The sequence below is a fragment of the Dendrobates tinctorius genome, unplaced genomic scaffold (assembly GCF_039654945.1).
Source record: "Dendrobates tinctorius isolate UK_male_01 unplaced genomic scaffold, ASM3965494v1 ptg000158l, whole genome shotgun sequence".
In the NCBI taxonomy this organism is placed as follows: Eukaryota; Metazoa; Chordata; class Amphibia; order Anura; family Dendrobatidae; genus Dendrobates; species Dendrobates tinctorius.
The window spans coordinates 33115217-33141954 of record NW_027361825.1 but is presented as its reverse complement, the minus strand read 5'-3'; the positions used below and the strand labels follow the sequence as shown (position 1 = coordinate 33141954).

Genomic DNA, 26738 nt, shown 5'->3' with positions numbered 1-26738 from the left:
TGTAGGAGTGTACTGCCATGGGCAAGCCTGCCCGGGCACTGACTGGGGAACATGAACTTCCTGTTCCTTTGAGGCTGCTGACCCAGCCTCCTCTGGTTAACTACTTCTGTCTCAAATCTACACATACATGGAATTAAGGGAACTTCACACAGTAAACAGTAGTACCATAATAGACATATAGACACATTAATACATAACCAACAATTGGAGCAACACAGGGGGACACATGTCCAATATATAAGGAAGCAGGGAGCAACCGATGGTCTCCGGCACCTCCTTACAGTTGCACTGTTGTGTGAATATTTCTTTTGGTTGCTTTTGGGTGTTATTGCATAAGTAATTATATTGTGAGCACTTCATTAATCGAACTAATTTAGGACACTGCTATATAGTGCTGACTGCTATATATACACATATTTATCAGACTGTACTGTTACCATCACATAATGTAAAATGTAGCAGCTCCTCTCCTACTATGTACCATTTATAATATTGGAGTCTTTTCATATGGCTCTTTTGTCTCAATCAAACCTCAAAGCTTGGGTGAGACTATTGAGCCCAGCGTTCATCAGACATCAAGGCTTGGGTGAGGTTACTTGGCTCAGCGTTCATCAGATATCAATGGCAGATTAAGACTAAATAGCCCAGTGTTCATCAGACATCAAGACTTGGGTAAGACTAGTCGGCATAGTGTTCATCAGACATCAAGGCTTGAGTCAGACTACTCGGTTCAGCGCTCATCAGACATAAAGACTTGGGTGAGGCTACTTGGCTCAGTGTTCATCAGACATCAAGGTTTGAGAGAAGCAAATTGGCTCAACATTCATCAGACATTAAGATCTGGGTGAGACTACTCGGCCAAGTGTTCGTCAGACATCAAGGCATCAGGATGAGGCAACTTGACCCAGAGCTAATCAAACATCACGACTCCAGTGAGGCTACTTGGCCCAGCATTCATCAGATTTCAAGGCTCAGGTGAGACTACTCATTGCAGCGTTCATCAGACATCAAGACCTGGGTCAGGATATTTGGCTCAATGTTCTTTAGAAATCAATGGGTGAGACTACTTGGCTTCGCCAGCTAAGGTTTATAGGGACCCTTATTGGCCTCATGAGTACATCGGCTCTTGCTGAGTTTGAAAAGTTAATCTCTTCTTTTGTTTTCCCCTGTAGCTAAGAAAGTCTGTATATTACCTTTTCTCTTTTGAAATGCCATGCCTTCTTTGCAAGGATTAAAGAATTTGCATGGAAAAGCATTTGGGTTCATGTAAAGAGTTTGGCTGAAATCAGCTTCTATCACTTGCCAAATATTAGGTAGCAGAATATATAAATGTAATGAGACTCTGGTGCCTGAAGCAAATTTTGCACAAAGTCTTTTAAAGGTTTTATAAATCAGGTGGGTACAAACAGGTTTAGAAGATAAATAAAATACACTGGATGAAAAATATGATGTTTATTTTTAGAAGTGCTACTGCTGGTATATGCATGATTGTTAACTTTAAGGGCAGATATATATATATACTGTATGTGCCAGTAGAAAAGAAATCAAGTATTTGATCTTAAAATTTCAATCTCTTAATGCAGCGGCCAGGATCGTCCATCTGGCTAATCGGTAATCTGACACGTCCGCTCTTCGCCAGTCCTTACATTGGCTGCCCATTCATTATAGGATCCAATTCAAAGTACTTGTTCTCACCCACAAAGCTCCTCACAGTGCAGCACCCCCCTACATCTCCTCCGACATTTCTGTCTATCGGCCTAACTGACCGCTGCGCTCTGCAAACAACTTTCGACTAACCTCTGCACTAATCCGCACCTCCCACTCCTGACTCCAAGATTTCTCCCCCGCTGCGCCAATCCTCTGGAATGCTCTACCCCAAGAAATTAGGACTATCCACAATTTGCATAGTTTCAGGCGCTCCCTCAAAACACATTTGTTCAGAGCGGCCTATCACGTTCACTAATCAGTCATTCTATGTGTAAGTGTGCTTGTGTAGCCCATTCACTATCTCCATCCATCCCTCACTCCCCCAAGATGGCTGGACCATCATTGTAAATACACCATTGTAAATACACACCTGTACTTTGTATCTCCCCACCTCATTGTAGATTGTAAGCTCTCACGAGCAGGGTTGTCTTATTGTGCTTTAATTATTGTATTGTTAATGTTGTTACTTATGACTTATGCTTGGAACTGTTAAACTGTAAAGCGCTGCGGAATATGTTGGCGCTATATAAATAAATTAAAAGGTATATATTTTATAGAAGATTCTAAAAACAAAGTGAAATAACAGCAAGATAGCCATGACAGAGGACACCAGGTCAATTGATTATAATAGGCTATAACGTCATGCAATGTAGCATCTAAGTAAATACACATAAGCAAAAGGGATCCTAAATAACAATTATCAATTGTTATTAAATTATTAAATAGAATAATCTCCTAGCTCAATAGCTAAAAACAACACAATAGATCCCATGCTGTATGAATTAGGTGTACCATACAATGGCTGACAAAGCCCTAAAGGTGCTAGCAGCCACCACACTAAGGTAATCAGATGACAAAGCTCCGTTACTATGGATCATAAAGTAATTCCGTGGGAGTAACAAATAGAACATGCAAAAAGGAGCAAAGTATAATATCTACCTGTGGCACTGAGCCTCAAGGTGTCCCCTCACCCAAACTTGCGTTTCGCTGCCAGCTTCTTCCGGGGGTGCATTTTCTATTTGTTACTCCCACGGACTGACTTTATGGTCCATAGTAATGGAGCTTTGTCATCTGATTACCTTAGTGTGGTGGCCTGCTAGCACCTTTAGGGCTTTGTCAGCCATTGTATGGTACACCTAATTCATACAGCATGGGATCTATTGTGTTGTTTTTAGCTATTGAGCTAGGGGATTATTCTATTTAATAATTTAATAACAATTGATAATTGTTTTTAGCTATTGAGCTAGGGGATTATTCTATTTAAGAGCCCTGCATTGTTCATAATAATTGATAATTGTTATTTAGGATCCCTTAGGATCCCTTTTGCTTATGTGTATTTACTTAGATTGTGCTACATTGCATGACGTTATAGCCAATTACAATCAATTGATCTGGTGTCCTCTGTCATGGCTATCTTGCTGTTATTTCACTTTGCTTTTAGAATCTTCAATAAAATATATACCTTTTAATTGAATTTCATAGTGGGATCTCTTCTCATGCCCTTCATTTTGTTATGAGGGATTAGTTGTACATTTATGGTTGAAGTGCCCCATTAACCTCTTGGACTATTTGTTGTTATGCTATATAAATAAAGATTATTATTATTATCTCTTTCAAGCATACCTATAAATTAAAAAAGTCACATGTAAAGATATATACACATGGTCAAAATTGTTGGCACCCCTCGTTTAATGACAGAAAAACCCACAATGGTCACAGAAATAACTTGAATCTGAAAAAAGTAATAAATAAAAACTCTATGAAAATGAACAAATGAAAGTCAGACATTGTTTTCAACCATGCTTCCACAGAATATTAAAAAAAATGAAACTCATGAAATAGGCCTGGACAGAAATGATGGTACTCTTAACTTAATATTTAGTTGCACAACCTTTTGAGGCAATCACTGCAATCAAGCGATTCCTGTAACTGTCAATGAGACTTCTACACCTCTCGACAGATATTTTGGCCCACTCCTCAAGAGCAATCTGCTCCAGTTGTCTCGTGTTTTAAGGTTGCCTTTTCCAGACGGCATGTTTCAGCTCTTTCCAAAGATGTTCAATAGGATTTAGGTCAGGGCTCATAGAAGGCCACTTCAGAATAGTCCAATGTTTTCCTCTTAGCCATTCTTGGGTGTTTTTAACTATGTGTTTTGGGTCATTATCCTGTTGCAGGACCCATGACCTGCGACTGAGACCAAGCTTTCTGACACTGGGCAGCACATTTCTTTCTAGAATCCCTTGATAGTCTTGAGATTTCATTGTACCCTGCACAGATTCTAGACACCCTGTGCCAGATGTAGCAAAGCAGCCCAAGAACATAACATAGTCTTCTCCATGTTTCACAGTAGGAACAGTGTTCTTTTCTTGATATGCTTCATTTTTCTGTCTGTGAACATAGAGCTGATGTGCCTTGTCAAAAAGTTCCATTCTCCCAGAAGCTTTGTGGCTTGTCAACATGTAGTTTGGCAAATTCCAGTCTGGCTTTTTTTTTTTTTTACAATTTTTTTCAACAATGGTGTCTCCCATGAAGTTCACTTTGGCTCATGCAACAATGGATGCTGCGATCTGACACTGATGTTCCTTGAGTTTGAAGTTCACCTTTAATCTGCTCTGATTTTCTGGGCTCTTTTGTTACCATTCGTATTATCCGTCTCTTTCATTTGTCATCAATTTTCCTTCTGCGGCCACATCCAGGGAGGTTGGCTACAGTCCCATGGAGCTTAAATTTCTGAATAATATGTGCAAGTGTAGTCACAGGAACATCAAGCTGGATATGGTCTTATAACTTCAACCTTTAACATGTTTGTCTATAATTTTGTAATCTCCTGAGACAACTCTTTCCTTAGCTTCCTCTGGTCCATGTTGAGTGTGATACACACCATGTCACCAAACAGCACAGTGAGTATCTGTAGCCCTCTATACAGGCCCACTCACTGATTCCAAGATTGTAGACACCTGTGATGCTAATAAGTGGACACACCATGGTTTAACATGTCCCTTTTGTCACATTATCATAGAATCGTAGAGTTGGAAGGGACCTCCTGGGCCATCTGGTCCAACCCCCTGCTCAAAGCAGGATTCGCTAAATCATCCCAGTCAGATGTCTGTCCAGCCTCTGTTTGAAGACTTCCATTGAAGGAGAACTCACCACTTCTCGTGGCAGCCTGTTCCACTCATTGATCACTCTAACTGTCAAAAAGTTTTTTCTAATATCTAATCTGTGTCTCTTCCCATTCAGTTTCATCCCATTGCTTCTAGTCTTTCCTTGTGCAAATGAGAATAAAGTTGATCCTTCTACAATGTGACAGCCCTTTAGATATTTGTAGACAGCTATTAAGTCTCCTCTCAGTCTTCTCTTTTGCAAACTAAACATCCCCAAATCCTGCAACCTTTCCTCATAAGACAGGGTTTGCAGACCGGTCACCATTCTGGTCGCTCTTTTCTGAACTTGCTCCAGTTTGTTGATGTCTTTTTTAAAATGTGGTGCCCAAAACTGAACACAATATTCCAGATGAGGTCTGACCAAAGAGGAGTAGAGGGAAATAATGACTTCACGTGATCTAGACTGTATGCTTCTGTTAATACATCCTAGAATTGCATTTGCCTTTTTTGCTGCTGCATCACACTGTTGACTCATATTCAGTCTGTGATCTATTAGTATACCCAAGTCTTTTTCACATGTGCTGTCACTTAGCCCTATTCCTCCCATTCTATATATGCTTTTTTCATTTTTATTGCCCAGATGTAGTACTTTGCATTTCTCCCTGTTAAAAACCATTCTGTTAGTTGCTGCCCACTTCTCCAGTTTATTTAAATCTTTTTGAATCCTCTCTCTCTCTTCTCTAGTATTAGCTATCCCTCCTAGCTTTGTGTCATCAGCAAATTTAATCAGTTTACCCTCAATTCCTTCATCTAAATCGTTGATAAAGATGTTGAACAATACAGGGCCCAGGACAGAGCCCTGTGGTACCCCACTTGAGACATTCTTCCAACTGGATGTGCAGCCATTTACGACCACTCTTTGGGTCCGATCACTAAGCCAGTTATGAATCCACCTAACAGTTGCCTTGTCCATTCCATACTTAGTCATTTTTTCAATAAGGATTGTATGAGAGACTTTGTCAAATGCTTTGCTGAAGTCAAGATATACTATATCTACAGCATTTCCTTGATCCACCCAATCAGTGATACCGTCATAGAAGGAAATTAAGTTAGTCTGACATGACTTATTAGTTAGAAACCCATGCTGACTCTGTTTAATCACTTCATTCTTATCCAGGTATTGACATACATGTTGTTTAATAATTTGTTCAAAGATCTTTCCTGGTATAGAAGTCAGACTCACCGGCCTATAGTTGCCTGGGTCCACCTTCTTCCCCTTTTTGAAGATAGGAACAACATTTGCTCTTCTCCAGTCTTCTGGCACTTCTCCTGTTCTCCAAGAATTTTCAAAGATTATGGAGAGGGGTTCAAACATTTCTTCTGCTATCTCCTTCAGTACTCTGGGGTGTAATTCATCTGGACCTGGAGACTTGAATTCATTTAGGTTAGCTAAGTGTTTCCTCACTATCTTTCTGTTTATAGATATCCTGGATTCTTCTATTCCCTTAATAGGACAGTGAATAACAGTTGATGTTGCATTTCCTTTCTGAGAGAAAACAGATGCAAAATAGGAATTTAAAAGTTCAGCCTTCTCAACATCCTGTCTTACCATTTCATCATTTTCATCCTGTAAAAATCCTATAGCATCTTTGACTTTTCTTTTACTTTTGACATATCCCCAAAATCCTTTATTATTGCTTTTGACATCTCTTGCAAGCCTCAGTTCATTTTCAGCTTTAGCTAATCTGATTTGTGCCCTGCAGGTTCTGCAGACAGCATTATATTCTTCTTTAGATATGCCTCCCTCTTTCCATTTTATAAACATTTTTTTCTTCCTTTTTAGCATGTGCTTAAGTTCTGTGTTCATCCATCCTGGTTTCCTTAAATGCTTCCTATTCTTCCCTCTTTTCGGAATTGTTAACAACTGTGCTTTGAGAATTTCATTTTTCAAGATTTCCCATCCTTCCTGGACATTTTTGTCTTTAAGGATATCCAGCCATTGGATCCCTCCAATTCTCTTTCTGAATCCCTTAAAATCTGCCTTTCTGAAATCTAACCTTGACGTCTGAGTCTTCACAGGTCTTCCACCTCTAGTAATCCAAAATTCTAAAATAGCATGGTCGCTACCTCCTAGGGTCCCAGCCACTTTTACCTCCTCAACCATTTCCTCCCTGTTTATAAGGATTAGATCCAAGGTAGCAGTTCCCCTTGTCTTCTCCCTTACCTTTTGGAAGATAAAGTTGTCAGCAAGAGAGGATAAGAATTTCCTTGACCTGTTAGTTTTGCCTGAGAGAGAATCCCAACAAATGTCTGGATAGTTGAAATCTCCCATGACAACTATGTCATATTTTTTGGAGAACTTGGCCATCTGATGCATAAAGAGTTCATCTATATATTCGGCTTGCACAGGCGGCCTGTAGTAAATGCCTACAATGGTGTCCTTTCCATTGTTCTGTCCTTGTATTCTTACCCAAACAGTTTCCACAGAACTCCCAGCCTCTGAAGCTTCAATCTCTGTGCAGATATACGCGTTTCGAACATACAATGCGACACCTCCTCCTCGTTTATCAAGTCTGTTTCTTGCAAATAAGTTGTATCCTTCTAGCCTTGTATTCCAATCACGTGTATTGTCCCACCAAGTTTCAGTGATTCCAATGACATCATATTTCTGTTCCTGTGTTAGTAGTTCCAATTCTCCTTGTTTGTTGCCCATGCTTTGTGCATTAGTATAGAAACATTTTAGTTTGTGATTGGTTTCTCTTTCTCCAATATTTTTATTAATTAGATTCTTTTGTCTTTGTTCTTCCTTTCCACTTCTAATAGCAGAGTTCTCAATAGCATTTGTCAGGTGTATGGCTTTTTCTGGTCTTTTGCTTCCCTTCCCATGTTGTTCTAGTTTAAAGCTCTCCTTACAAGTGTAGCAAGGCGACTTCCAAATACATGCTTTCCAGTCTTCGTAAGGTGCACCCCATCTCTAGCAAGTAGTCCATCGTATAAGTAGTTCACTCCGTGATCCAGAAATCCAAATCGTTGCTGACGGCACCATCGACGTAGCCAGTTGTTCACCTGCAGAATCTTATTCCACCTCCTTGTTCCATGGCCATCCACTGGGAGGATGGAAGAGAAGACCACCTGCGCTCCCAGTTCTTTCACTTTCTTGCCTAAGTCTTCAAAGGGATACCATCATTTCTGTTCAGCCCTATTTCATGAGTTTCATTTTTTTTAAACTTCCGGGGAAGCAATATCTGACTTTCATTTATTCATTTTCATAGAGTTTGTATTTATTATTACTTTTGTCAGATTCAAGTTATTTCTGTGACCATTGTGGGTTTTTGTGTCATTACACGAGGGGTACCAACAATTTTGACCACGTGTGTACGGTCAAACTTAAGGTGTTGGGTGTCTTACAGCTTAATATAGTGGTTTGTTCTAATGAAGTCTTGTATGCTTTGAAATGTGTTGACAAATAAAAACCGCTTCCAAATACCCATCACTGTTCCTTCATCATCTGTTGGGAACTTGGCAGCGTAATTTTAGATTCATCTTTATATTTATCTACATTTCATTAAACATCAAGGCTCAGGTGAGGCTACTCAGCCAATTTTCATCAGATATCGAGGCTCAGGTGAGGCTACTTGGTTCAGCATTCATTAGACATTAAGGCTCAGGTAAGACTACTCGTCACAGTACTCTTGAACAAGCAGTTCAGTTCACATTCCCTCCTCCACAAATCTACACACCCATTTTGTGATTGACAGCCCTGGCTTTACAGCAGCCAAAGCACCTGTAAAGGAAAAGTCATGGAATTATGGAAATCGCAAAGGAGTTCAAAAAGATTTTCTTTCTCATTGAAAAGAAATAAAAAGCAAGAAAAAATTCAAATGGAGTCAATTTGAAATTAGTTTGTCTCAGTGTACTTTATGGCTAGATTAGGGGCTCTGTCTGAATCCTTATCTTTTTCAATTCACATGGAACACTCAAAGGAAGGGAGATGTGCCTGGCACCTTATTGAACATATCAAGTTAAGTTTGCTGAAGCGTAAATGTGAACATGATGTGATCAATAAACCAAATCAACAGTGTGGATCTGCAAACAGTCTTAAGCGCTCATACACATTTGACTAATTTGGGCCACATTTGCTTATATCAAACGGTTCAACCAACACTGTGCTGTTTATTGGGTCACTGGTCAAATGATTGTTGGAGGAGATGTTGCTCGGGCAAGTCTGATTTTGAGCTGCCACTCACTCTGTTTCCCCCCCCCCGAGATAAGCTGACAGCAGAGAATTCTGCTTTCTCATACAGAACAAAGGAACGCTCGGCCGAATAAGTGCTTCTGTGTATGACTGTCTCCTGAATGATCTGCCAAAGCATCTTTTGGCCATCAGCCATCTAAGGTGTATGGGGACCCTTATTGGCCTCATGAGAGTTCATTGACTCTTGCTAAATTACAAGGTTAATCTCTTCTTTTGTTTTCCCCTGGAGCTAAGGAGGTCTGTATTTTCCTTCTTCCCTGTTGAAATAAGTTGCATGCCTGCTTTTCAAGCACTGAAGAGTTTACATGGAAAAGGATTTGACTTCATATGATGAGTTTGGCTGAAATCTGCTTCTATCACTTGCCAAATATGAAGGAGCAGAATATATAAATGTAATGAGACACTCCCTGAGGCAAATTTTGCATAAAGGGTTTAAAGGTTTCATAAATTAATTGTGTACAAACAGGCTTAGAAAATAAATAACATACACTGGATGAAAAATATGACCTTTATTTCTAGACGTACTACTCCTGGTATATGTATGATTGTTAACGTTAAGAGCAGATATATGTGTGACAGTAGAAAAGAAATCAAATATTCGGTCTTAAATTTTCAAATTCTTTCAAGCATACCTATAATTTAAAGAGTCTCATGTAAAGATATATATCGTATATGGTCAAACTTAAGGTGTTGGGTGTTTTACAGTAGTCAGAAACCCCCTTAACATAAAAGGTTAATCAAAATGTAAAAAGTCTGGCAACACTAGGCAGATCGCACTATCAACTGATTTTGTTCAATGGGAATTACTTCTTTCTGTTGCAAAAAACCAACAAGCCACTAGACACAAGAAATCAGAAGCCTCTAACCCACCAGTCATATAAACAAGTGATATTCATAGCAGATGTAGAAAGTTATGAGTAAGATCATGGGGAGTAGTTGGAGGGTGAAAAATGTTACAGTTTCTGTGGTGTAATCTGCATATTTTTAGCCTTTCTCCCTTTTTTTTTTTCCTTGCCACTTCTTTTCCATTTCCTTATTTTCCTTTGCTTTTCTTCCTTCCCTTTTTCTTTCTCCTTTTCCCTTACCTCCCCTTTTCTTTTGCTTTTCTTTACTTAAAATTCTCTTCTCATCCTTTCCCTTCCCTCTTTCACCTTCTTTTACTCTCCTTTCCATTCCCCTCTTTCCCTTTCTTTTACTTCCCTTCTCTTTCTTTACATTAACTTTCTTATATTCCTTTCCTTCTTTTCCTTTTCTTGCTTTTTTACTTTCAATTACCTTCTCTTCCTTTCCAGATAAAAAGGAAAAAAAGGAAGTGAAGGGAAAGAACGGGAAAGGGAGGGAAAAAGGGAAAGGAAAATGAGATAAGATAAAGGAAATATATTTTCTTATCAAGTTTCTTGTTGAGCCATCTGTTTCTGGTGTAAAGCCCCCGTTACACACTGCGATATCGCTAGCCATATCGCTGAAAAGTCACCGATTTTGTGACGTAGCAGCGATATTGCTAGCGATATCGCTACATGTGATACTTACCTCCAACCGGCTCCCCCGCTGGTTATCGCTGGTCACGCGAGAAGGTCCTGGATCATTTCTCGTCGTCTGCTTCCTGCGGCGCTTCCTGCTGTGACGACGAGCGACACGTGGACGCGGGCGGGAGGACGTCAGGATCGCCGCGTCTGACAGATAAGTAGCGACCCCCGACCCCAGCTATGTCGCTGGTGAGATCTGCCTGTGTGGCAGCTCACTAGCGACCACTTAGCGATGCACCAGTAATCCATATTGTTGTCGGGATCGCTGGTGCATCGCTAAGTGTAACGGTACCCTAATGTCAAAGGTGTTCTATATTGTTTGTACCAATTAGAAGTCTATCACTGCTGCTATCCCTCCCCTCTCACAGCATGCAGTCTCACAGACACACTGAGAAAGATACTACTGCAGCTGCTTCTCTCTCCAACTTATCTTTGGACAAATTCAATTTTTTGATGACTGTGATTTTTTTAACATTAAAAAAAAATGGAAATTACAAGTAAAACTTTATATATCGATTTTAACCAGTGATTAATGCAATTATGATGTAGCATTCTTCTAAGAGGACCTATGACCAGGTCAAAAGTGGATTTTTTTTAAAATCATTTTATTCCCTCTGCTCCTCTTAGTATTCTATTTTTTATTTTGTTTTATTTATTTTTGCAGTCCCCTACATGGCTGCTGAGATATGTACCTTTCAATTCAGTGCTCATTTTTGTGGTCTATACCTGGGGTCTTACAGGGTGATTATGCAGCGCATCCTAAATACGAGACCCCAGAGATTCATCTGAGGAAAGACCAAAGCATTAGCACTAAGTTAAAAGGCCAATATCCCTGGAACCATTTGACGGATATAAGAAAAACAACAACGAAAAAAGGAATACTCAGGGGAGCAGTGGGAATAAAACAAAAGTGTGTAGGTAAGCTGTTTTATGGCCATAACACAACACGTGTCTTCTTTACGGTGTACTACACCTGTAATATAATGATATGTACATTTTGGATGTCTAACCAAAACCTAGATTCACGTAAGCCATGAGTTGAGAAAATCCAATGAATATTAGGATACAGTATGCATTTCTGAACTCTAGAAATTCAACTTTTCTATTCTTTGAAGAATCAGAGATATTTTTTTAAGGGTAGGTTGGCTTAATCTACAAGTAAAGCAGCAATTTTTCACAGATGATAAAAGACTAACGAGGTAAAATGCAGCACTTGTACTCTGGAGGGACACTCCCAAGACCAGACGCTGTTGGTCTGATATCTAAATCTTCCTTTGAAACCAAGGGTTTGAAGGTGAAATTTTGCAGTAAGGATGTAAAGAAAAGAAAGAGTTCCATCCGAGCCAGACTTTCCCCGAGACAAATTCGCTTTCCTACCCAGAGAAAGAGAGAATATTAATTGCAGAATGGTAGAACTTGATTTTATTGATAATCATGTAACTATTAAATCAAAATTAACATAACTATAAAACTTAGAAATCAGCTTTAAATGACTCTTTCATAGAATCATAGAATCATAGAGTTGGAAGGGACCTCCTGGGCCATCTGGTCCAACCCCCTGCTCAAAGCAGGATTCGCTAAATCATCCCAGTCAGATGTCTGTCCTGCCTCTGTTTGAAGACATCCATTGAAGTAGAACTCACCACTTCTCGTGGCAGCTTGTTCCACTCATTAATCACTCTAACTGTCAAAAAGTTTTTTCTAATATCTAATCTGTCTCCTCCCATTCAGTTTCATCCCATTGCTTCTAGTCTTTCCTTGTGCAAATGAGAATAAAGTTGATCCTTCTACAATGTGACAGCCCTTTAGATATTTGTAGACACTATTAAGTCTCCTCTCAGTCTTCTCTTTTGCAAACTAAACATTCCCAAATCCTGCAACCTTTCCTCATAAGACAGGGTTTGCAGACCGGTCACCATTCTGGTCGCTCTTTTCTGAACTTGCTCCAGTTTGTTGATGTCTTTTTTAAAATGTGGTGCCCAAAACTGGACACAATATTCCAGATGAGGTCTGACCAAAGATGAGTAGAGGGAAATAATGACTTCATGTGATCTAGACTGTATGCTTCTGTTAATACATCCTAGAATTGCATTTGCCTTTTTTGCTGCTGCATCACACTGTTGACTCATATTCAGTCTGTGATCTATTAGTATACCCAAGTCTTTTTCACATGTGCTGTCACTTAGCCCTATTCCTCCCATTCTGTATATGCTTTTTTCATTTTTATTGCCCAGATGTAGTACTTGGCATTTCTCCCTGTTAAAAACCATTCTGTTAGTTGCTGCCCACTTCTCCAGTTTATTTATATCTTTTTGAATCCTCTCTCTTTCTTCTCTAGTATTAGCTATCCCTCCTAGCTTTGTGTCATCGGCAAATTTAATCAGTTTACCCTCAATTCCTTCATCTAAATCATTGATAAAGATGTTGAACAATACAGGGCCCAGGACAGAGCCCTGTGGTACCCCACTTGAGACATTCTTCCAACTGGATGTGCAGCCATTTACGACCACTCTTTGGGTCCGATCACTAAGCCAGTTATGAATCCACCTAACAGTTGCCTTGTCCATTCCATACTTAGTCATTTTTTCAATAAGGATTGTATGAGAGACTTTGTCAAATACTTTGCTGAAGTCAAGATATACAATATCTACAGCATTTCCTTGATCCACCCAATCAGTGATTCCGTCATAGAAGGAAATTAAGTTAGTCTGACATGACTTATTAGTTACATCCCATGCTGACTCTGTTTAATCACTTCATTCTTATCCAGGTACTGATATACATGTTGTTTAATAATTTGTTCAAAGATCTTTCCTGGTATAGTAGTCAGACTCACCGGCCTATGGTTGCCTGGGTCCACCTTCTTCCCCTTTTTGAAGATAGGAACAACATTTGCTCTTCTCCAGTCTTCTGGCACTTCTCCTGTTCTCCAAGAATTTTCAAAGATTATGGAGAGGGGTTCAAACATTTCTTCTGCTATCTCCTTCAGTACTCTGGGGTGTAATTCATCTGGACCTGGAGACTTGAATTCATTTAGGTTAGCTAAGTGTTTCCTCACTATCTTTCTGTTTATAGATATCCTGGATTCCTCTATTCCCTTAATAGGACAGTGAAGAACAGTTGATGTTACATTTCCTTTCTGAGAGAAAACAGATGCAAAATAGGAATTTAAAAGTTCAGCCTTCTCAACATCCTGTCTTACCATTTCATCATTTTCATCCTATAAAAATCCTATAGCATCTTTGACTTTTCTTTTACTTTTGACATATCCCCAAAATCCTTTATTATTGCTTTTGACATCTCTTGCAAGCCTCAATTCATTTTCAGCTTTAGATAATCTGATTTGTGCCCTGCAGGTTCTGCAGACAGCATTATACTCTTCTTTAGATATGCCTCCCCCTTTCCATTTTATAAACATTTTTTTCTTCCTTTTTAGCATGTGCTTAAGTTCTGTGTTCATCCATCCTGGTTTCCTTAAATGCTTCCTATTCTTCCCTCTTTTCGGAATTGTTAACAACTGTGCTTTGAGAATTTCATTTTTCAAGATTTCCCATCCTTCCTGGACATTTTTGTCTTTAAGGATATCCAGCCATTGGATCCCTCCAATTCTCTTTCTGAATCCCTTAAAATCTGCCTTTCTGAAATCTAACCTTGACGTCTGAGTCTTCACAGGTTTTCAAGTCCTCTTTCTAAAAATAGTATAGAGTGGTGCAGGCGTAGCCAGTTAATTTTTCGCAACGGCCGTATGAAAGATCAGCATTGTTGTAGTGGGCTGAACTAATAGGCTAATGTCAATTATGATCAATACTAATATTGTTATTATTGAAATGTATTATTAGTAATGTTACATATTAATATTTATTGTTTTGCTTAATATTGAGCAGAATTAAAGGGAACTTTTCAGCATGATTTCACATCCCAATATATTTAAACGTGCATGTAGCACTTTCAAAGACAAGTCCAGCAATAGCTTTACATGGGCGGTTAGTTCTTCCATATTGAGAAATCAACGTTTGAATTTATATACAAATGAGATTGAAGAATTATTTGTAGATCTGAAGCCATGGGTCATTTATGCTCTATTCTCTTCTCAGTGTCATCTCCTCCTGTTTGATAGATGGCTTCCTTTCCTCAAGTCACACAGCATAGAGGCTTTCAGTAAAGCAGTAAGCGGCAGTACTGGGAAGGGAGTAGAGCTGGAGTGACAGAGGTTTCAGATCTACCATAGCTCTTTAGCCTCATTTGCATCTCAATTCAAATACTGATTTCTCAATAATGAGGAGTGGACTAGCCATATTAAGATATTGCCTGACTCGTTTTTGAAAGAGTTACATGCACATATACCTAGTTTGGGAGTGACAGTTTCCCTTTAAGTATGTTGACTAACTGTTACTGCAGGTTCATATAATGCTAGGTCTTATTGTAACATGTATTATTACCCCTCAGCCCTCCACACAGTATGATAACCCCTCTGCCCCCACCAAACAGTATTACCCCCACTAAGCCCCTCATAGTATGGTGGCACCCAGGCATTTTCTCTTTTTGAGCCCCTACATATCTCTTCCATGCCCACATCACACCTCTTATATGCATATATGGGAGATATAGAAGCTTCTAGAAACCTGCTTTTTGGCAGCATCCAAGCTCACCTCATGTAAAGGTGTGTATAGTTTTTCTGGATGGATTTTTCTCTAGTGCTGGAAAAGTGATTACTGTGTGATTTGCCAAGTGTGCTATATGCAATGAGTTATTTCTCCAGACCTTTGAGTCAGGCAAAAGCAAAATAGTCAATGGACAGAGGCCAAATCATACAAAGTGTAAAAGTAACACTCCTTACCAGCTGCAAAGGGCATGTGAGCATCATTCTTCTTAAAAAGACCTTTTTCATCCAAAAAATTGTTTGGGTTGAACATGTTTGGTTCAGTATAATACTCAGGATCATAATGAACCGAAGTCAAGAGCGGAGTGATTAATGTGCCCTATAAGATAAATAAAATTTATTCAATAAATAAACAGAAGAGAAAGGGCAATTTCATTCAAGGGAGAGTTGATATTTTCCAAAATGTCAGAAAGCCTCTTTGTACATGTCATATATCATCATGGAAGGCTTACCCTAAGTCTGCTTACCTAATACCTATATATTGTGTATCTGTCCTTTTAAAAATATTGGAAATATCATGTAGACACATCAGAACTTTTGACTTTGATCTAGGCATTAAAAACAACTCAATTTCCCAGAATAAAGAGGCATAAGATCTTGTATCTTTGACAGGGCCGAGACAAGGTATTTTGGTGCCTTTGGCAGATGAAGCTAATAGCACCTCCCACTAGAGTTGAGCGAAACGGGTCGGTCAAATTCAAAAGTCGGCGACTTTCGCTGTAGTCGGGTTTCATGATACGAAACCCGACCATAGCGTGAGGTCGGCCACGAGGTCGGCGACCCGAGCGCCAAAGTCGCGTTTCAAATGATGCTTCCAGCACCATTTTTCAGCCAATGATGGAGGACGCACACTGTGGGCAACGTGATGACATAGGCATCAGTCACCACCATCTTTGAGAAGGGCATGCAAGTGATTGGCTGGCTTTGTGTGGCGTCACAGGGGCTACTAAAGGGCGTGCACGCCGACCACCATCTTACTTCTGCCCATCTTAGCATTAGGAAGAGGTTGCTGCTGCTGATTCAGAATAAGGCTGAGTTCACACGTGGCGGTTTTTTCGCGTTTCCGTGGTGGTTTTAACAGCGCGATTTTGCCGCGAAAACACGAAAAATAAGCATCCGATGCATTCTTATGGGATTCCGCAATGCTGTGCTAATGCTGCAGTTTTTACCGCGGCGGAATCGCTTTGCGGTAAAAACTGCAGCATGCTCATTAATTTCGCGGAATCGTGGCGATCCCGCACCCATAGGAATGCATTGTTCTGCTTGCTTTCCACATGTGGCTATGCACACCATGCGAAAAGTAAGTAGAACATTTGCGGATGGTACTCACGGCCCGGAGGAGAGGAGACTGTCCTCCGGGCTTTGGGTACCATATCCCTGTAAAAAATAGAATTATAAAATAAAAAAGATTGCTATTCTCATCTTCCGATGTCCCGCGCAGCCTTCCTGCCTCTCTCCACGCTCCCGATCCCAGTAATCCATTGCGAGCGATGACATCCGTTCTCGCAGGATCGCGAAGTCTCGAGGTCATTCGACGTCAACGCGAATGACCGCGAGACGTCGCGATCCTGCGAGAACGGACGTCATCGCGGTAATTCGCGCAAAGGACTACTGGGACCGGGAGCATGGAGAGAGGCGGGAAGGCTGCGCGGGACGTTGGAAGGTGAGAATAACAATGTATTTTTTTTTTATTATTTTTTACATCCTATCTTTTACTATTGAGGCCGCATAGGCGGCCTCAATAGTAAAAAGTTGGTCACACTCGTCAAACACTATGTGGTGCAATCAGTTCTCCAAGCGATGCTACAGATCGCTTGGAAAATGCTAGCATTCTGCAAGCTAATTACGCTTACAAAATGCTAGATTTTCCACTGGAAAATCGCGGGAATTTAAAATGCGATTTTACCGCGGAATGGAATTCCGGAATTCTCGCCGTAATTTCAGCGAGAGTTCCGCTACGTGTGATCCCAGCCTAAGGGAGAGCGTTAGGCAGGGAAGAAGAACCAAAAAACTGCTTCTGCTGTTATCGATTTCCACTGTATAACACAACAGTTTGTGTGCAGTGACAGGGGAGGCTCTATTTTTGTGCATCAGCTCTGTTGGTTATTAGGCTGCCTTATAAGGCTCCCTGATAGCTGTATTGCTGTTTGCACACTGCTATGCAAACTGCTTTTTTAAAAGCAAAAATACTTTTCTTCCTCTTTTCTGCACAGTTACCAAGCATTTTTCCACCCTTTTGTGTGCAGCAGTCCTGCTTATTAGGCTGCCTGTGTCCATACTTGGACTGAGAGCATCATTGTCAGCCTCCTAAAATCTCTAGTGAGATTCAAATTCTCACCAATACTATATACACCCTCCACCTTGTCATACACCATCCAATTTCAGCCTGTTACATTGAGGTGTAATTTCTACTGGGCCTGAAACAATAGTTCAGCGTCCTCAAATCTCTAGTGAGATTCAAATTCTCACCAATACTACATACACCCTCCACCTTGTCATACACCATTCAATTTCAGCCTGTTACATTGAGGTGTAATCTCTACTGGGCCTGAGACAATAGTTCAGCATCCTCAAATCTCTAGTGAGATTCAAATTCTTACCAATACTACATACACCCTCCACCTTGTCATACACCATCCAATTTCAGCCTGTTACATTGAGGTGTAATTTCTACTGGGCCTGAGACAATAGTTCAGCGTCCTTAAATCTCTAGTGAGAATCAAATTCTCACCAATACTACATACACCCTCCACCTTGTCATACACCATCCAATTTCAGCCTGTTACATTGAGGTGTAATCTCTACTGGGCCTGAGACAATAGTTCAGCATCCTCAAATCTCTAGTGAGATTCAAATTCACACCAATACTATATACACCCTCCACCTTGTGATACACCATCCAATTTCAGCCTGTTACATTGAGGTGTAATCTCTACTGGGCCTGAGACAATAGTTCAGCTTCCTCAAATCTCTAGTGAGATTCAAATTCTCACCAATACTACATACACCCTCCACCTTGTCATACACCATCCAATTTCAGCCTGTTACATTGAGGTGTAATCTCTACTGGGTCTGAGACAATAGTTCAGCGTCCTCAAATCTCTAGTGAGATTCAAATTCTCACCAATACTATATACACCCTCCACCTTGTCATACACCATCCAATTTCAGCCTGTTACATTGAGGTGTAATCTCTACTGGGCCTGAGACAATAGTTCAGCGTCCTCAAATCTCTAGTGAGAATCAAATTCTCACCAATACTACATACACCCTCCACCTTGTCATACACCATCCAATTTCAGCCTGTTACATTGAGGTGTAATCTCTACTGGGCCTGAGACAATAGTTCTGTGTCCTCAAATCTCTAGTGAGACTCAAATTCTCACCAATACTACATACACCCTCCACCTTGCCATACACCATCCAATTTCAGCCTGTTACATTGAGGTGTAATCTCTACTGGGCCTGAGACAATAGTTCAGCGTCCTCAAATCTCTAGTGAGATTCAAATTCTCACCAATACTGTATACACCCTTCACCTTGTCATACACCATCCAATTTCAGCCTGTTACATTGAGGTGTAATCTCTACTGGGCCTGAGACAATAGTTCAGCGTCCTCAAATCTCTAGTGAGATTCAAATTCTCACCAATACTACATACACCCTCCACCTTTTCATACACCATCCAATTTCAGCCTGTTACATTGAGGTGTAATTTCTACTGGGCCTGAGACAATAGTTCAGCGTCCTCAAATCTCTAGTGAGATTCAAATTCTCACCAATACTATATACACCCTCCACCTTGTCATACAACATCCAATTTCAGCTTGTTACATTGAGGTGTAATCTCTACTGGGCCTGAGACAATAGTTCAGCATCCTCAAATCTCTAGTGAGATTCAAATTCTCACCAATACTGTATACACCCTCCACCTTGTGATACACCATCCAATTTCAGCCTGTTACATTAAGGTGTAATCTCTACTGGGCCTGAGACAATAGTTCAGCATCCTCAAATCTCTAGTGAGATTCAAATTCTCACCAATACAACATACACCCTCCACCTTGTCATACACCATTCAATTTCAGCCTGTTACATTGAGGTGTAATCTCTACTGGGCCTGAGACAATAGTTCAGCTTCCTCAAATCTCTAGTGAGATTCAAATTCTCACCAATACTACATACACCCTCCACCTTGCCATACACCATCCAATTTCAGCCTGTTACATTGAGGTGTAATCTCTACTGGGCCTGAGACAATAGTTCAGCATCCTCAAATCTCTAGTGAGATTCAAATTCTCACCAATACTGTATACACCCTCCACCTTGTCATACACCATCCAATTTCAGCCTGTTACATTGAGGTGTAATCTCTACTGGGCCTGAGACAATAGTTCAGCGTCCTCAAATCTCTAGTGAGATTCAAATTCTCACCAATACTACATACACCCTCCACCTTGTCATACACCATCCAATTTCAGCCTGTTACATTGAGGTGGAATCTCTACTGGGCCTGAGACAATAGTTCAGCGTCCTCAAATCTCTAGTGAGATTCAAATTCTCACCAATACTATATACACCCTCCACCTTGTCATACAACATCCAATTTCAGCTTGTTACATTGACGTGTAATCTCTACTGGGCCTGAGACAATAGTTCAGCATCCTCAAATCTCTAGTGAGATTCAAATTCTCACCAATACTACATACACCCTCCACCTTGTGATACACCATCCAATTTCAGCCTGTTACATTGAGGTGTAATCTCTACTGGGCCTGAGACAATAGTTCAGCGTCCTCAAATCTCTAGCGAGATTCAAATTCTCACCAATACTATATGCACCTTCTAGCTTGTTTTACAGTACCATATAGCTGGTGGTATTTTGGGTGCATTTTCACAAAAATGAGCAAGTATGGTGGAAGATGCCGTGGAAGTGGGCGGGGGTTGCCAGCTGGTCCTGATGGTGGTGGTGCATCTGTTGGTAGTGGCAAAAGCACAATAGCACATAAGGCAGGAGGTGTTGAGCCTGCGTCATTGTCTGGCTACACAAGGCCTCGAAGGCTCCCTTTTCTGGGAGTAGGTAAACAGCTTTTAAAGCCAGAGCTTCAGGAACAAGTTTTGGCTTACATTGCTGACAAAGCCTCCAGCTCTCTCGCCTCCTCTTCTGAAGTTTCAAAAAATAAAAGCACTGAGTCGTCAGTGGAGGCTCCTGGTCACGAACAACACCTTTCCTTGTGACCTTCACACCTACCAAAAGTGAAGGATGCGGCAGGCCACACTACAGATTACTCCATGGAGCTATTTTCACATACCATGCCAATGTTAGCAAGTTAAATCATGAATTACCCAGTCCAAGATGAATCTGACATGGAGTGCACTGATGCACAGCCACTGCTAGATTTTTCTGCTGGTACATTCACTCAGAGCACTACATTGTCCTCGCAGTGTACTGAGGCAGAATCAGACCCTGATGAAACTCAGGTGCCCCTTCCCACATACTATACACCTTACATGGTGACACAGAGGAAGGTGCACATGAAATTGAAGAGGAGGTGATGGATGACCCAGTTGTTGACCCAGATTGACATCCATTGGGGGAAGAGGGTGCCGCTGCCAATAGCTCAGAAGAGGAGGAGGAGGATCCGCAGCAGGCAACAACATCACAACAGCTGTTATCTGGCAGGACCGTAGCAGTCCAAAAACGGGTTACAAAAGCCAAAAGAGTTGCAGGACAGCTTGGCCAGACGGTCAAAATAGCACAGCATGCAAGGCCTCAAAATGTCTTCTATAGTAGGAAGAGTGCAGTGTGGCACTTTTTTGAACAAAATCCTAATGATCAGGCAAAAGTTATCTGTAAGGCTACTTTCACACATCAGTTTTTTGCCGTCAGGCAGGATCCGGCTATTTTTAGAAAAAACGGATCCGGCATAAATTTTGGAGAACTGTAGAAACGGATCCGTTTTTCTGCTGGATCCGTCTAGCAGGTTATATCTGTTTCCTGGGGGCTGGTCAATTGGATCTGAGCATGCGCAGACTTAAAAAAACGGATCCGGTGGCTGGATCCGTCTTTTTCTGGATCCGGCGCATTCCGGCGCCCATAGACTTTCATTGTGGCAAAAAGCCGGAAGCGTCGGATCCGGCGCTTCCGGCTTTTTCGCCGGAGACATAAAACATTACAGTAGCCGTTTTTTCCAGACGCCGGAATGAGACAAGTAGCCGGATCCGGCAAAAAACGGATGAAACGCAATGCCATCCGGCGCGATCCGGCACTAATGCAAGTCAATGGGGAAAAACTGGATCCGGCATTGCATTTCGCTGGATCCGATTTTACAAAAAAAAGCCGGATCGCGCCTGAAGGCAAAAAACTGATGTGTGGAAGAGGCCTAAGAAGTGCGCAAAGACCTTTAGCCGAGCGAAAAATCTGAGAAATTTGAATACCAGTTGCATGCTTAGACATTTAACCACCATGCACCTGCAAGCATGGATGGACTACCAAACCTCACGTATGACATGTGCACCTGCTCCGAATGAAGGTAGTCAGCAACGCTACATCGCTTCCCCTACTGTAAGCCCACCGGTTAGCACACCACCAGCAACAAATGTCGTCGCAAGGGCAAAGCAGTCATGGAATAACAATGTTATTGCTACAAAAGACTGAATCTAGGCCATCAGCAACACCACCAACACCATCACAATCACCAACCCTCTCTCAGTCAGCCATGTCCACCGCTAGTTCCACCATATGCAGCTTTCAAGTCCAGCTCACCCTGCCAGAGACTCTGAGTAGGACAAGAAAGTACTCATCCTCTCATCCGCGTACACTGGCTTTGAACGCCCTCATTGCCAAACTAATCTCGTTAGAGATGATGCCCTACTGGTTGGTTGAAAGCAAAGCTTTCCACGAGCTCATGGCCTACGCAGTACCATGCTATGACCTACCCAGTCGGCACTTCTTTTCGCGAAAAGCCATCCCAGCCCTCCACGTGCATGTGAAAGACCGCATTGTCCATGCACTCAAGCAATCAGTGAGAGGAAAGGTGCACCTCACAACATATGCATGGTCCAGTAGGCATGGCCAGGGCCGTTACGTGTCCATCACTGCACACTGGGTTAATGTGGTGGATGCAGGGTCCACAGGGGACAGCGGCGGTGGGACAGTGCTGCCTAGCCCACAGTATAGGAAACAGTTGGCTGTAGGCATTCGACCCTCCTCTTCCTCCAGAAGCGAAAGCTCGTCCAAAGAGTGCAGTCGCATGAGCACTCCTTCCGCAGTTACCAGTGTTGCACACGAGGTATTCCACTATCGAACAGTTAGTGGTAAGCGTCAGCAGGCTGTGTTGAAGATGATGTGTTTGGGCGACAACAGATACACCGCGGACGTACTGGCCGACTACTTGCAGCGACAAATTGAGTCATGGCTGGGCAGTCTACATCTTGAGGCAGGCAAGGTAGTTAGTGATAACGGCCGGAATTTTGTGGCAGCCATAGCCCTTTCAAAACTCAGACTCATACCTTGCCTGGCTCACACCTTGAACCTGGTGGTGCAGTGCTTCCTCAATAATTATCCGGAGTTATCATCCCTGCTCCATAAGGTGCGAAGACTGTGCTTGCACATCCGCTGGTTGCCCATACACTCCAGTCGTATGCAGAATCTGCAGCGATTGCTCCACTTTCCCAAACACCGCCTAATTATCGATGTTGCAACAAGGTGGAACTACACCCTGCACATGGTTCAGAGGCTGTGCGAACAGAGGCAGGCTGTAATTCATTTGTGGGAGGATACACGGTTAGGCGGTTTGCAGGCAGACATGGAGTTGTCGGGTGTGCAGTGGTCTAAGCTGAAAGACCTCTGTAAAGTCCTTCAGTGTTTTGAGGAATGCACACGGCTGGAAAGCGCAGACGACGCCATCATAAGCATGAGCATCCCACTTATGCGTCTGCTCAAGCAAACTTTGACGCTCATTAAGGAGCAGGCGTCTGCAGCTGAGGAGGAAGAGGAGGAGGGAAGCCTTGATGACAGTCAGCCATTATCTGCTCAGGGAAGTCTCGTGGATGAGGTGGAGGAAGAAGAGGAAGAGGAGGAGGAGGAGGAAGTTGGGGATGATTATTTAGGGGAGGAGGCAAGACAAAATGTTGGCGTGGTAAGGTCAGGTACAGGGTTTGTCCGTGACTGGAGGGATGTTGATTTGCCAGAAAGTGCTCCTCCACCCAGCACTTTCAGTGCATTATTGACACCTGGAACATTGGCCCACATATCTGATTATGCCTTGCAGATCCTAAAAAGGGACCCCCGCATTGCCAAAATGATGAACGATGATGACTATTGGTTGACCAGCATCCTGGATCCACGCTATAAAGGCAAATTCCAAAACATCATGCCACAGGAGAACCTAGAGGTAATATTGGCTAACAAACAAGCAACTCTGGTAAACCGTTTGTTTGAGGCATTCCCAGCACACAGCGGCGGTGATGTTTCTCCCACGAGCCGTAGGGGGCAACATGGAAGAGGTGTTCGTGGTGCACACAGCCAAAGTGGCGTTGGACACAGGAGTTTCATGACCATGTTGTGGACTGATTTTTCAAGTACCGCTCACACGACTGGTAATACTGCATCGATTGAAAGTGACAGGAAATAGTAGTTGTCAACTATGGTTACAAACTACTTCTCCTCCCATATCGATGTTCTCCCTCACCGGTCATTCCCCTTTGACTATTGGGCCAGTAAACTGGACACCTGGCCTGAATTGGCACAATATGCCTTACAGGTGCTCGCTTGCCCTGCTGCTAGTGTGTTATCTGAAAGAGTCTTCAGTGCTGCTGGATCAATCCTGACAGAAAAAAGGACCCGTCTGTCGACCCAAAATGTTGAGGATCTAACCTTCATTAAAATGAACCATGCATGGGTTTCAAAGGATTTTGTCCCACCCTACCTTGCTGACACGTAGGTTGCCAGAAAAATGGCTCGCTTTTGTCCTCCTCTTCCGCAGACTTCTCCTATTACTCCATTTGCAGCTGCTGAATATCCAACATCAACATATGCCATTTTTTCCACCTCCCTAACTGGGCTGCCTCCCCCCACAAGGCCGGAGTCACCACCTGGCGCACGCACCCGTGTGAGTGCCGTTGCCCTGGACAGGTGGGTGGAACACACTCTTGTGCAACGGCACTGGCACAGGGCCCCTCATAGTACGCAAAAGTGTCTCTGCCGGTGGGAGCGGAGCCTGCCGTCAGACACACCGTCGTACTATGAGGGGCCCTGTGCCAATGCCATCGCCAATGAGTGGGCCCTCCCTGCTTGCTCAGGATCACAGCACTTGCAAAGTTGAAATACTTACCTCTCCCTGCTCCACCTCCTTGACGTCTTCCGCGTGTTCCCTGACAGTGACATTCTGGTCAGAGAGCGCGATGACATCACGTCTGTACGCCCTCTGTCTAAACAGTCCAAGTGCAGTGAGATGGAAGATGAGGACGACGAGGAGTCCAGACTAGTACAGGGATTCCTCAGCGAGGAGACTTCTTTAATTCTTTTCAATGTTGGGACAGCAATTTTTGGGGAGCACTATACTCTGGAGAATGATATATGAGGCCCACCATACACTGGAGCATTCCAAAGGTGGACATCAGACACTGGAGCAGCATTTACAGGGCCCATTATACACTGGAGCATTAGAAATGGGGCCCATTATATATGGAGCATTATTTGGGCTCATAAGACAGTGGAGCTCCATCCATGGGGATCAACATATACTGTAGCATTATGTGGAGCTCATCATATACTGTAGGGAACATTATATGGGACCAATGATTCTGTATGGAGAAATATATGGGCCTCATTACTCTGTATAGCGCACAATGCGCTGGCCATAATACTGTATGGAGTAATATACTGTCCGTTTTTGGAGCTATTGGAGAATTTAAAATGGATATCAGTCATGAGATGTAAGAAGTGAAGTATTTTTCATTGTACTATACCGCTATTTCTCTGCCGTATCAGAGGATCATGAATTGTGGCATGTGTTAAAGGAGCCCAGTGACACTCTTTGGCCCTGGGCCCACGAAAATCTGGAGCCAGCCCTACCCCCCCACTACTTTAGCCAAATAACCCCCAGTTTTCAATGCCTAACTATTATTATAAAGTAAATTAAGGTTGACAAGCTTAAGTAAATTGATGTTTTTGGCATTAAAATGGGCACTGTAGGTGTGTTTCCTGTCCTCCACTCACTGCCGACCTTGGTTCCCCATTGACTTGCAATGGGTTTCGTGTTTCAGTCGGCCTTCGACTTTTCACGATAATCGGCCGATTGCGTTCGACCCGACTTTTGCGAAAGTCGGGTTTCACGAAATCTCTGACTCGACCCGAAAAAAGGCAAAGTCGCTCATTTCTACCTCCCACACCTGCCTCCAAGCAAAGTAATATATCAAAGACTAAGGGAACAGGTCCACTAATGCACCCTCACCCTCCGATGGGTCAGGTACCAAGAGCTTTGATGACCACTTCCACTAAAATGGTTATGTTACTTACCAATAAATAGCAGGAAAAGTTAAAAAAGTGGTGTACTTTAGATGCATTATTTAACAAGGTGTGAAATTACAAAGTTAGATATAGAATACTTCATTGTTTGCAGACCATTTACATGACAAATAGGGAGATTCATCCCTGGCATCCTATATTTTAAATGTCAGACAAGAGGATCATAATGGAAACAAATATAGCTTAACTATAATGGGGCCACTGGATTTCAATAAAGTTATCCAGCATTTGGCAAATAGCTTACTTAAAACTAAACAGATCCCATTATAGATAAAGTGATATGTTTGATATTTTTGTGTCCATCATTTGGCAAATGCAGGTTGCAACAAAACTGATGATGGTTCTGGTGCTGTGCTATAGTCCTGTACTGATGGTGGTTATGGTGCTGTATTCTAGTACTAATAGTGGTTTTGCTGTTGTACTTCTGTACCAATGGTGGCTATAGTAATGCATTCCTGTTCTGATAGTGGTTTTGGTGACATAGCTACGTAGTTATGGTTGTTCTGGTCCTATAATTCATGTACTGACGGTGGTTCTGGTGATGTATTTATATGCTGATGGAGATTCCAGTGATGTAATCATGGCATGGACCTGAGCAAGACCCCGGGACCGACACCTGCCCTGAGCAGTAGTCTCAGCGGCTGGACCTGAATGGGAGACCACAAGTCCAGACAAGGCTTGGGATCCATTCTGTGCAGTGGGAATATACCGGCGCCTAACAACTGCAGCACATACCAAAACAGTGCCTTTAAAAATCAGTTATTAAATGCCCTCTTCATAAAAATATCTGGTCATGCTCTAAATAAGCCTCCTATGGTATTTGCCCTCCACACTGTCCCTGTGAGCTACACCCACCACACCATCTGCCTTAAGAACTATAATTTTGCCACACTATCAGCTATTATTAGCTATAACCACCAGTCTGCCCTTATGAACCATGACCTATAACATGGCT

General features: G+C 42.1%; 1 protein-coding gene across 12 annotated transcripts in view; it reads right to left on the bottom strand.

Annotated features, from left to right (window-relative positions):
* Positions 1 to 9556: 9556 nt before the first annotated feature.
* The window catches only part of LOC141052050 (cytochrome P450 2F3-like), a 198227-nt gene continuing 181045 nt past the window's right edge, over positions 9557 to 26738 (bottom strand). For all 12 annotated transcript variants that reach the window (XM_073549229.1, XM_073549235.1, XM_073549236.1 and 9 more), the window contains 2 exons: positions 15430 to 15571; positions 9557 to 11965 (listed from right to left, as the gene is read on the bottom strand). In XM_073549229.1, coding sequence (XP_073405330.1) covers positions 11784 to 11965; positions 15430 to 15571 — 324 coding nt within the window. In that variant the 3' untranslated portion in view covers positions 9557 to 11783. The remainder of the gene's footprint in view (positions 11966 to 15429; positions 15572 to 26738) is intronic.